The 13,195-nt window shown below is 40.3% G+C and overlaps 1 protein-coding gene across 6 annotated transcripts in view; it reads right to left on the bottom strand.

The window, feature by feature from the left end:
• Positions 1-13,195, bottom strand: part of LOC127454422 (transmembrane protein 65-like) — an 83,232-nt gene that overhangs the window by 19,732 nt on the left and 50,305 nt on the right. For all 6 annotated transcript variants that reach the window (XR_007899530.1, XR_007899531.1, XR_007899532.1 and 3 more), the window contains one exon: positions 136-203. Coding sequence is in view for 3 of the 6 variants with exons in the window: in XM_051721615.1 (XP_051577575.1) it covers positions 136-203 (68 nt within the window). In the remaining 3 variants the exon portion in view is untranslated. The remainder of the gene's footprint in view (positions 1-135; positions 204-13,195) is intronic.

Genomic DNA, 13,195 nt, shown 5'->3' with positions numbered 1-13,195 from the left:
TAGAATATGTCAGAAATACAAGATCAAAATGTTAAAAACAATAAAAAGTGCAGCTAAAATATACAAACACACACACACACATATAATTAAGAACTGAAAAGTCACATAATTTCCTGTTTGGATGGAGGTACTTACTGCAACTATCATGATGGCATTATCCAGGAACCCAAACCCAATAAATGGAATGGCATTATGGAACAGTACTGAAAGATAAAAGCAGAAAAGAGTGTTAGAATTGAGTCATTCTAAGAGATAGGAGTCAATCTTTATGAAAAAAAGACAATGTTTGAAAAAGCTTACAACCATACTACTCTTACTATTCCTGCGGTATGCATCATTTATCCTGAGCGCAGTGTTTATACCCAGATGAACACAATTTTCCAAAATGTACACAACTAAAGCATGGAATACAATATGCTGCTATGCAATGTGCTCGATTTGAACTTCCATTTCCAGCTTGATGCTTTAATTGGAAGTACTATCAACATGACTTTATCTGACTGCTATAAGTTTAGATGTTGTACGCAATATTTTATTAAAACGTTTATAGCTACTGTTTTCACATACTATTAACAGTAGACAGTATAAAGTGTTTATTGCAGTGCATTATTCCATCCTATAGCCAACAAGTTAATCCAACATAAATTCCTCCACAGGACAACAGTCAGCATCACTCAAATTCATTTGTTACTCTGTGATTTGTTTTTTGTTTTTTTGTAGATTTTTTTTATGTGCTTGAAATAAAACTAAAAGCATTAAAAAGAAGAAAAAAGAAAGAAACATGTACTTTTAAGGTGACCATACATCCTATTTATCTGACCTTAAAAAGCATCCAGGAGTTTCAAAATGCTGAATTTGTATTTATTTTTTTCTCCCCAATTTGGAATTCCCAATGCATTCTAAGTCCTTGTGGTGGTGTAGTGACTCGCCTCAATACGGGTGGTGGAGGACGAATCTCAGTTGCCTCCGCGTCTGAGACCGTCAACCTTGCATCTTATCACATGGCTTGTTGAGCGTGTTACCGCAGAGACATAGCGTGTGTGGAATCTTCACGCTATTCTCTGCGGCATCCACGCACAACTCACCACATGCCCCACCGAGAGCGAGAACCACACATTATTGCGACCACAAGGAGGTTACCCCATGTGACTCTACCCTCCCTAGCAACCGGGCCAATTTGGTTGCTTAGGAGACCTGGCTGGAATCACTTAGCACGCCCTGGATTTAAACTCGTGACTCCAGGGGTGGTTCAAAATGCTGAATTACAATAAAATGTCGGGTGGCTCTTTTCAACTGTAAGTTCTGTGTATACCAAGAAAGTAGTTTCTTGTGGTTATATTGAACTTGTTTAACAAGACCAGAGTAATGAATATTTTCACAGTTGTTGTTACTGCCACCTACATCCAGGTCACAGGACAATGCACATGTTTCCGGATGTATGAAAGTATGTCGGAAGTATGTCCGGAATTGTATTCATACTACACACCTGCCTATCTAAAGAAAGTATTTTATTAATGGCCGAGAAGTAAAATTTTCATCAAATGAAGTACATACTCTGAGAATATGTGAATTTGGAGGCAGAACTTATCTCTCTCCGCACACACACACACACTTTCAAATAACGCGGTAATGTAACACATTCCTTTTTAAAGTAATGTTCCTCAAACTTAACTGTTTCACCAGACTTGCGCTTGCTCCGAATTGTCATTTTTAATAACTGAAAATGTTGGCTTTATCAAGACAATATCAAATGTACTATAGGTATTAGGGAAATTAAAACAAGTATGATCGATAAAAATAGACCATGACCCAAATTTTACAACTCACTTTACTGTTTTGTTCTTGGCAAAGTATAAAAAGGCAAAGGCTGAAAAGGCTAGGACTGGAAATGTGTACACAACAAGTGCATTGTATCAAGTGCTTCATTTAAAAAAAATCTAAGTACAGTAGTTCAAGACACCTCATATAAAGTAAGATTTTGTACAGGTCATTCGCTTTAAACATTAATCATCACTTTCTAAAGTTTGATGCCTTGCATTAAAGCAGTGATAGACTGGCATATTGATTAATTGGCTGATATTTGGTAACACTGAGACTATCAGCATTGGCCAGTAACTGTGCCTTCTTGGTTGATTACCTGAAGTGTTGTTAGCTCCCCTTGTGGCAGTTCCAAATTGTACCAACAGCCTTTTTAATTGAAAAGGCACACTTTCTGTTTTCAAATTCTTTATCAACTCATGGGTCGCAAGTCTGTTCGGACTGGACCGTGAACAGCAGGGAAAGAACAATGCTAGGGTTTCTACTCCATTTAAATTTTTCTGCAACCCAAGCAAAAGATTGGGCCGCCGAGGCAAATTATTATTCATCTCACATTCAGCGTGTCATAGGTGCTATATATGCTGAAAACATCATTCGATTAATGCTTGTGGGAACCATCAAGGAACCACGGCAATTATTTACTCTGTTCTAACCTACTGTATCTCTGGAGTGCTTGCGCATCAAACGAAATCGCAATGCAGACCATAACACTGATTTGACCCATTTCTATTCTAATGATACTTTTCTATTTTAAAGCGCTATGGAGGAAGTCAAACCTAAATAAAGGTAAAATAAAGGTTTTTCAAATTACACATCATCACCTTTACTAAAATTAATCACATTTTTTTAATAGTAACAGTAACTAGTATTTTGACCAGAATTGTATAGTTAATAATCTGTTTAGATGGAATCTACTGGACCTCCTTTTTATTACAACTGTGGCAGTTATAGTTAAAGTTTCTAAATGTGTTTAGGCTACTATCCCCCCCCCAATCCTAATAATAATATATATATATATATATATATATATATATATATATATATATATATACACACACATATATACATACACAGTTTAAAAAAAAATTCAGAAAGACTAGCGATATTGACCTAATCACAGCAATAAGGAGCCACCATTGGTCTTACCTGTGCTTAAATGGCATTGCACAGTAAATATAAGGGTTTATTAAGAGCTTTAAATTGGATTGGACTCAAGATGGCGCCGAGTATGGCTGCTTCGTTGCTAGCTCCGACACAACATTGCAGTTTTTTGTTTACAGTTCTTATGTTTTTTGTCTTGGATGTTGTCTGCCATAATTGTATATGATAGACAAACACTTTTGGACATTGGTTCTGCAATTGCACACTGAAAACCTTTGTCTGGGATGCCCGGCCACGGAAACGCAGAAGGAAAAGGGGAAATAGTACCGGCATTCTCATCAGAGTAAGACGTCACGCAAATCGGCCCCCGCTACTCAGTATTCTACTGGCAAATGTTCAGTCTCTGGACAACAAGCTCTGCGAGCTGAGAGCGCGGATCTCTTTCCAACGAGAGACGAGGGACTGCTGAATTATCTGCCTTACGGAAACTTGGATGTCTGCTGAGATTCCAGATTCAGCCATCGAACCCGCGGGATTCTCCGTGCACCGAGCGGACAGAGCAAAAGACCTCTAAGGTAAAAGCAGAGGTGGTGGTGTAAGTTTTATGGTCAACAAATCCTGGTGTGATCAGAGGAACGTACATTCAATCAAGTCTTTCTGCTCTCCTTATCTGGAATTTCTCATGCTTCTGTGTCGACCATTACCGAGGGAATTCACAGCGGTTATTATCACAGCTGTGTACATCCCGCCACAAGCCAACACAGACCGGGCACTCAAGGAACTGTACGGGAGTATAAGTGAGCGGGAAACTGCACACCCTGAGGCTGCATTCATTGTGACCGGGGACTTTAACAATGCCAATCTCAAATCAATCGCACCAAAATACCACCAACATATCAGTTTCAACACACGAGGGGACCAGTTTTGGACCATTGCTACTCTCCCTTCCGGGATGGCTACAAATCCCTCCCCCGCCCACCATTTGGCAAATCAGACCACTCTTCCCTTCTCCTTCTGCCCGCTTACAGGCAGAAACTGAAACAGGAAGCACCCACCCACAGAATAATCCAGTGCTGGTCAGACCAGTCAGATTCTATGCTACAAGACTGTTTTGATCACGTGGACTGGGAGATGTTCCGGTCCGCCTCTGATGACGACATCGAGGTTTACGCTGATAGCGTAATGTGTTTCATCAGAAAGTGCGTAGAGGACGTTGTTCTGACCAAAACAATACGGATCTACCCCAACCAGAAACCATGGATTAATAGCGATGTTCATGCGGCACTTAATATGCGGACCTCTGCTTTTAATTCCGGGAACGCGGAGGAGCATAAACAAGCCAGTTATGCCCTCCGCAAAACTATCAGAGCAGCAAAACGCCAGTACAGGGACAAGATTGATGAGCAGTTCAACACCACCGACTCTAGAAGCATGTGGCAGGGAATTAATATCATCACGGACTACAAAGGGAATAAAAACTCTGCCGTGAACACCGCTGCCTCTCTCCCGGATGAGCTAAATACTCGTTTCTAGGGAAATAACACCGCCCTTGTGGAGAGAGCTCTCGCGGCCGATGCTACAGAGGTTAGTTCACTCTCCATCTCTGTAGCAGATGTAACCCGATCCTTCCGACGGGTGAATATCCGTAAAGCCGCAGGTCCAGATGGCATTCCGGGCCACGTCATCAGAGCGTGCGCTCCAACTGGCTGGTGTTTTTACGGACATTTTCAACCTTTCCCTCTCCTTGTCTATAGTCCCCACATGCTTCAAAACGTCCACCATTCAAAACGCCTGTACCAAAGCAATCCAAAATCACTTGCTTAAATGACTTGCTCTGACCCCCATCATCAGCAAATGCTTTGAGAGACTAATCAGAGATTACATCTGCTCTGTGCTGCCTGCCTCACTGGACTCACTGCAGTTTGCTTACCGCAACAACCGCTCCACTGATGATGCCATTGCATCTACACAACACACTGCTCTCTCCCACCTGGAAAAAAGGAACACTTATGTGAGAATGCTGTTTGTAGACTACAGCTCAGCATTCAACACCATAGTCCCCTCCAAGCTTTATGTGAATCTCCGGGCTCTGGGTTTAAACAGCTCGCTGTTCAGCTGGATCCTGGACTTCCTGTCAAGCAGACGCCAGGTGGTTAGAATGGGTAGCAACATCTCCTCATCACTGACCCTCAACACTGGAGCCCCACAGGGCTGTGTTCTCAGCCCACTCTTGTATTCCTTGTACACACATGACTGTGTGGCAACACACAGCTCCAATGCCATCAAGTTTGCTGATGATACGACGATGGTAGGTCTGATCACTGACAATGATGAAAGCCTAAAGAGAGGAGGTGCACACTCTGACACGCTGGTGTCAGGAGCACAACCTCTCCCTCAATGTCAGCAAGACCAAGGAGCTTGTGGTGGACTTCAGGAGAAAAGACAGAGAACACAGACCCATCACCATCAATGGAGCACCGGTGGAGAGAGTCAGCAGCTTCAAGTTCCTCGGTGTCCACATCACAGAGGAACTCACATGGTCCGTCCACACTGAGGCCGTTGTGAAGAAGGCTCATCAGCACCTCTTCTTCCTGAGTTGGCTGAGGAAGTTTGGAATGAACCACCACATCCTCACACGGTTCTACACTAGCACTGTAGAGAGCATCCTGATATGCTGCATCACTGCCTGATACGACAATAGCACTGCCCACAAACGCAAAGCCCTGCAAAGGGTGGTGCGAACTGCCAGACACATCATCGGAGGTGAGCTTCCCTCCCTCCAGGACATCTATACCAGGCGGTGTGTGAAAAAAACTTGGAGGATCATCAGAGTTCCATTCTTTTGTGTTGTCATAACAACTAAAAAGTTTTGAAGAAAAACAATTTTAAGGTCAGATAACTGAGGTGGATATTTTTTCTGTTCAATTTTGACCCTTGAAAATTTTATTTTACAATAAGCAAGTTATTGTACATCATCACCAAAACACGATTAGGGTGCTACACATGATACTCCAATAAAAACATAAGCATAAATTATAACTAAAAATAAATAAAACCCTCATTAATACCATAAATTCCCTTAAGATTAGGAAAAGAACTGTGTAGTTGGTATTATTGTGATCATTATTATATTAGGACAAACAGTAATTACTATTAACAAGATATTTAAAATATATTTTTTGCATCAATAACTGTTGCAGCAGTTTTTAAAATCAAGTTGAAGTCTTTTTAAGAATTGAACAAATAAAATTAACACTGTATGTCCATACCAGAACAAACCTACCTGATTTCTTAAAATAAATAATGTAATCGCAGATTTTTTTTATATTTATTTATTTCATAATAAACATACATATTATATTTATATTAAATTCTATTTATTATTGAAATCAAATAAAAAAAAATGGTTTATACAAAAAAATAAACAACAATGTCTACCTTAATTACTCAGTCATTTAAATTAATGTTATATGTCATGCAGGGACGTCCAAGAACACTTTTAACTGATGACGTAAATAATCTTTAATGTTTTATTATTGTAATATAATACTGAATAACTATTTTTGCTTGGGATGTCCAGATTTGTTTGAGAATGAGTATGAGTACCGATGCTTTCTTTTTGGTACTCGCTGATACCTGTAATTTTTTTCTGCATTCCATATCAACACTTCATTTCAATTGTATCATCAAAATGGTGTTTAAATAAATTAATTCATTAAAATTTTAAATCAAATAAAAATAGAATAATTATTTTTTTAACATAATATTACATAATTTTTATCAGAAGAAGTGCTTTTATACAGAAACTCAGAGCACAATCCAATATACAACATTGAAACATCGTTTCTGTGTTTTTTTGAATAGCTTCTCACCTCCGGAAAAGCCGGTCACTACATGACTCAATGTGATTATTAAAACTCAAAAGGCTGCTTTTTAATTAAATAAATATGAAGTCTGTATGTGCCTCACGCTACAAAGTGAATTAGCGCTCTGCTCGCTGTCATCTGCTACAAACAGAGCAAGTAATGCTCATGATGGTGTTTTCTGTGTATGAGCCAAGGATCTCTAAAAGGTATGAGCAGCCGGCGTCAGCACAACACCAGCTCCATGCTTTCACAAGCACTCACATTTAAACGATTTTAAATGAGCGCAATATCAGACACGATTCCGATGCCAGTATTGATATCGGGACATCCCTAATTATTACTGAATATTTGATTGTTATTAGAGGTAGACCGATAGTGGATTTTGCCAATACCGATAACTAAGGTGGTGGAGAAGACCAATAACTGATTAATTGGCCATTTGTTTTTAAAATCTATTTATAAAATGTCTAAAGAAAATTTATATTCATTCTTTACTATAGCAGGCACAAACAAAGAGTCCAACATGAACAAAATACCAGATGCAGTTTTTATTTCAACCAAAATCCCAATAATAACCAGAAAAAATCATTTATATCGCTGAACTTTTAAGTATAAACAAGCCCAAAACACACTTATTCTCTTATTTTGAAATGACGAAATGATGAAAAACTATAACTATAGACATAGATTTTCGCCGATAACCGATAGTTCCACAAACCAACTATCGGCACCGATTAATCGGTAAAACCGATATATTGGTCTACCTCTAATTGTTATTATACAATAGTAATATTTATGTCGTTAATACCTTCATTGGTTCGGTTAAACCCATGAATTCTTATGTTGGCAAACAAACCTTGCTTAATAAACCTATCGGCATAATTTTGCTCATTACCCTGATTTCGCTATGCATGTAAACACCTTTAAGGCCTCTGCAAAAGATAATTGATATATATAAACTCAGCAAAAAAAGAAAGTCCCTTTTTCAGGACACTGTATTTTAAAGATAATTTTGTAAAAATCCAAATAACTTTACAGATCTTTATTTTAAAGGGTTTAAACAATGTTTTCCATGCTTGTTCAATGAACCATAAACAATTAATGAACACACACCTGTGGAATGGTCGTTAAGACACAAACAGCTTATAGACGGTTGGCAATTAAGGTCAGTTATAAAAATTTAGGACACTAAAGAGATCTTTCTACTGACTCACCAAAAGAAAGATGCCCAGAGTCCCTGCTCATCTGCGTAAAAGTGCCTTAGGCATGCTGCATGGAGGCATGAGGACTGCAGATGTGGCCAGGGCAATAAATTGCAATGTCCGTACTGTGAGACACCAAAGACAGCACTACAGGGAGACAGGAAGGACAGCTGATCGTCTTCGCAGTGGCAGACCACGTGTAACAACACCTGCACAGGATCGGTACATCCGAATATCACACCTGCGGGACAGGTACAGGATGGCAACAACAACTGCCCGAGTTACACCAGGAACGCACAATCCCTCCATCAGTGCTCAGACTGTCTGCAATAGGCTGAGAGAGGCTGGACTGGGGGCTTGTAGGCCTGTTGTAAGGCAGGTCCTTACCAGACATCACCGGCAACAATGTCACCTATGGGCACAAACCCACCTTCACTGGACCAGACAGGACTGGCAAAAAGTGCTATTCACTGACGAGTCGGAGTTTTGTCTCACCAGGGGTGGTGGTCGGACTCGCGTTTATCGTCGAAGGAATGAGCGTTACACCGAGGCCTGTACTCTGGAGCGGGATCGATTTGGAGGTGGAGTGTCCGTCATGGTCTGGGGTGGTGTGTCACAGCATCATCGGACTGAGCTTGTTGTGATTGCAGGCAATCTCAATGCTGTGCGTTACAGGGAAGACATCCTCCTCCCTCATGTGGTACCCTTCCTGCAGGCTCATCCTGACATGACCCTCCAGCATGACAATGCCACCAGCCATACTGCTCGTTCTGTGTGTGATTTCCTGCAAGACAGGAATGTCAGTGTTCTGCCATGGCCAGCGAAGAGCCCGGATCTCAATCCCATTGAGCATGTCTGTTGGATCGGAGGGTGAGGGCTAGGGCCATTCCCCCCAGAAATGTCTGGGAACTTGCAAGTGCCTTGGTGGAAGAGTGGGGTAACATCTCACAACAAGAACTGGCAAATCTGGTGCAGTTCATGAGGAGGAGATGCACTGCAGTATTTAATGCAGCTGGCGGCCACCCTAGATACTGACTGTTACTTTTGATTTTGACCCCCCCCCCCCCCAGTTTTCTGAAAATAAAAGCAATAACATTTTCAATAAAAGTGAGAGGACGTATATATATATATATATATATTATACATATAAAACATTTAAGATATTTAAGACTTTTGTCTTTGAAGACTTATCTTTGAATTTTGAAAGGTGAATTTAAGGCATTTTAAGAATTTTTTCAATCTGAACTGCCGTTGAAAGGAAAGAACTGTGTTCTTCCAAAAATTTCTACTTTTGTGATGCACAGAAAAATATATAATTTTTATTTTAGGGTAAAGTTTTCTTTTAATACATAAAAGTATTGCATAGTAAAATAGAATTAGATTTAGGATAGTAGAGGGTTACTGGAAGAATTGTCACAAGAGTAAATTTACAGTACATACCATTTATAAACAGTACACTTGTGTTGTGATTGAAAGGATTTAAAAGAACATAATCGTCCCGAATTTTCATTTACAACTCCATATATAGTCTGTCGGTTTTATGAAAGGTCTCTCGTGATAGTGGAAAAAAAACAAGTTCCCATTTATTTAATAGAATAAAGAACACAATACAGTGACTTCTCTAATAGCACAATGGAAGTCATCCAAACCACACACATATCGACATCATCCCTCATCAGTAAACATCAGATCTGTGGTAGTTGAGTGTGGTCTGGATCTATTTTAAGCCTCTATTAGACTGACTATAAGGAGCTGTTGGTGTCACTCTGAGTGGTGAGGCTGTTTCTAAGAAACAGGCTGGTAACTACGGCGACAGTTCCACATATCTTTGATCAAAGACAGACGTACTGTTGCACAGCAGCATTATGAAATGGGTGCAGGAATATATGCAAGTGTATGGGGCTGATAGGGTTCAGTGATGAATCACTATTTAAGTAATTCTGACCCTTTCATTTTGCACACTCACATCTTTACAAGCACTATTTTTTTCCTCTTGAAAAAGAATAAATTAATCTGACTGAAGCCTGTTGGTGAATAGCAATTTATGGAAAGGTGTATTTGTAATGTATACATGTATATACACACACACACACACACACACGTTGGTTTAGCTATCCTTATGAGGATCCTCCATAGAAATAATGATTTTTATACGGTACAAACTATAGATTCTATCCCCTAACCCTCACAGAAACCTTTTTGCATTTTTACATTTTCAATAAAACATTTAATATGTAATTTCCCTTGTGAGGACCGCTGGCTGGTCCTCACAACATACAGTGCATCCGGAAAGTATTCACAGCGCTTCACTTTTTCCACATTTTGTTATGTTACAGCCTTATTCCAAAATGGATTAAATTCATTATTTTCCTCAAAATTCTACAAACAATACCCCATAATAACAACATGAAAGAAGTTTGTTTGAAATCTTTGCAAGTTTATATAAAAAAAAAAAAAAACAAATAAAAAAAAAAACACATGTACATAAGTATTCACAGCCTTTGCTCAATACTTTGTTGAAGCACCTTTGGCATCAATTACAGCTTCAAGTCTTCTTGAGTATGATGCTACAAGCTTGGCACACCTATTTTTGGGCAGTTTCTCCCATTCTTATTTGCAGGACCTCTCAAGCTCCATCAGGTTGGATGGGGAGTGTCGGTGCACAGCCATTTTCAGATCTCTCCAGAGATGTTCAATCGGGTTCAAGTCTGGGCTCTGCCTGGGCCACTCAAGGACATTCACAGAGTTGTCCTGGAGCCGCTCCTTTGTTATCTTGGCTGTGTGCTTAGGGTCGTTGTCCTGTTGGAAGATGAACCTTCGCCCCAGTCTGAGGTCCAGAGCACTCTGGAGCAGGTTTTCATCAAGGATGCCTCTGTACATTGCTGCATTCATCTTTCTTTCGATCCTGACTTGTCTCCCAGTTCCTGCCGCTGAAAAACATCCCCACAGCATGATACTGCCACCACCATGCTTCACTGTAGGGATGGTATTGGCCAGGTGATGAGCGGTGCCTGATTTCTTCCAGACATGACGCTTGCCATTCAGGCCAAAGAGTTCAATCTTTGTTTCTCATGATCTGAGAGTCCTTCAGGTGCCTTTTGGCAAACTCCAGGCGGGCTGTCATGTGCCTTTTACTGAGGAGTGGCTTCTGTCTGTCCACTCTACCATACAGGCCTGATTGGTGGAGTGCTGCAGAGATGGTTGTTCTTCTGGAAGGTTCTCCTCTCTCCACAGAGAGATGCTGGAGCTCTGTCAGAGTGACCATCAGGTTCTTGGTCACCTCCCCGACTCAGTTTGGCCAGGCGGCCAGCTCTAGGAAGAGTCCTGGTGGTTCCAAACTTCCATTTACGGATGATGGAGGCCACTGTGCTCATTGGGACATTCAATGCTGCAGAAATTTTTCTGTACCCTTCCCCAGATCTGTGCCTCGATACAATCCTGTCTCGGAGGTCTACAGACAATTCCTTGGACTTCATGGCTTGGTTTGTGCTCTGACATGCACTGTTAACTGTGGGACCTTATATAGACAGGTGTGTGCCTTTCCAAATCATGTCCAATCAACTGAATTTACCACAGGTGGACTCCAATCAAGTTGTAGAAACATCTCAAGGATGATCAGTGGAAACAGGATGCACCTGAGCTCAATTTTGAGTGTCATGGCAAAGGCTGTAAATACTTATGTACATGTGATTTTTTTTCGTTTTTTATTTTTAATAAATTTGCAAAGATTTCAAACAAACTTCTTTCACGTTGTCATTATGGGGTATTGTTTGTAGAATTTTGAGGAAAATAATTAATTTAATCCATTTTGGAATAAGGCTGTAACATAACAAAATGTGGAAAAGGTGAAGAGCTGTGAATACTTTCCGGATGGACTGTAGGTGATCAAGGATAGTAAAACCTGTAAACAGACACACACTACTGTTTTCTGCACTACTTACTATTAGCTTGCAGTCTCAATTGAATGTAACTGAGTTAAAAAGGTAAGGTATCATGAAATAAAATAATGACAACACATCCTTGTATTGTGTTGTCTTCACTAGCTGCACGCAAAAAGCAAACATACAACATGACTAATACAGCAGGGCTCCAGACTAAAAAAATGACTAAGGAGCCACTGGCTCCTAAACTGAAACATTAAGGAGCCAAATGACTGTTTTTAGTCACCAAATCACAGAATTGCTCGATTTAGATTGCTGTTCAAAAACAAGATAGAAAGCAGAAGAGAAGACAGCTGATAACCCATTAATCGGAGGTTTAATAAACAGAATATATTGTTGAGAAGTTTGCATTCCCTTTTGTCTCAAATGTTCACACCCCTTTCATAATTTATACAAATATAAGAGATAAAATATTTTTTATTTAATACTGCTCTTCACAATCTACATTACAGATAATAACATATAGTATGCATATATTAGTTTGTTGTCTTCTTGAGCATCAGTGAATGTTTGCACCTTGTGTAACAGTTGTGAACAAGTCCTTCAATTGTCCTAAGTGTCAAAAGCTTGATTTCGTATATATATATATACACTATATTGCCAAAAGTATTCGCTCACCCATCCAAATAATTGAATTCAGGTGTTCCAATCACTTCCATGGCCACAGGTGTATAAAATGAAGCACCTAGGCATGTAGACTGCTTCTACAAACATTTGTGAAAGAATGGGCTGCTCTCAGGAGCTCAGTGAATTCCAGCGTGGTACTGTGATAGGATGCCACCTGTGCAACAAGTCCAGTCATGAAATTTCCTCGCTACTAAATATTCCACAGTCAACTGTCAGTGGTATTATAACAAAGTGGAAGTGATTGTGAATGACAGCAACTCAGCCACTAAGTGGTAGGCCATGTAAAATGACAGAGCGTGGTCAGCGGATGCTGAGGCGCATAGTGCGCAGAGGTTGCCAACTTTCTGCAGAGTCAATCGCTACAGACCTCCAAAGTTCATGTGGCCTTCAGATTAACTCAAGAACAGTGCATAGAGAGCTTCATGGAATGGGTTTCCATGGCCGAGCAGCTACATCCAAGCCATACATCACCAAGTGCAATGCAAAGCGTCGGATGCAGTGGTGTAAAGCATGCCACCACTGGACTCTAGAGCAGTGGAGACGCGTTCTCTGGAGTGACAAATCACGCTTCTCCATCTGGCAATCTGATGGACGAGTCTGGGTTTGGCGGTTGCCAGGAGAACGGTACTTGTCTGACTGC

This window comes from Myxocyprinus asiaticus, chromosome 16 (assembly GCF_019703515.2).
Source record: "Myxocyprinus asiaticus isolate MX2 ecotype Aquarium Trade chromosome 16, UBuf_Myxa_2, whole genome shotgun sequence".
NCBI lineage: Eukaryota > Metazoa > Chordata > Actinopteri > Cypriniformes > Catostomidae > Myxocyprinus > Myxocyprinus asiaticus.
The sequence above is the reverse complement of the archived record's forward strand: the minus strand, read 5'-3'. Positions and strand labels throughout refer to the sequence as shown.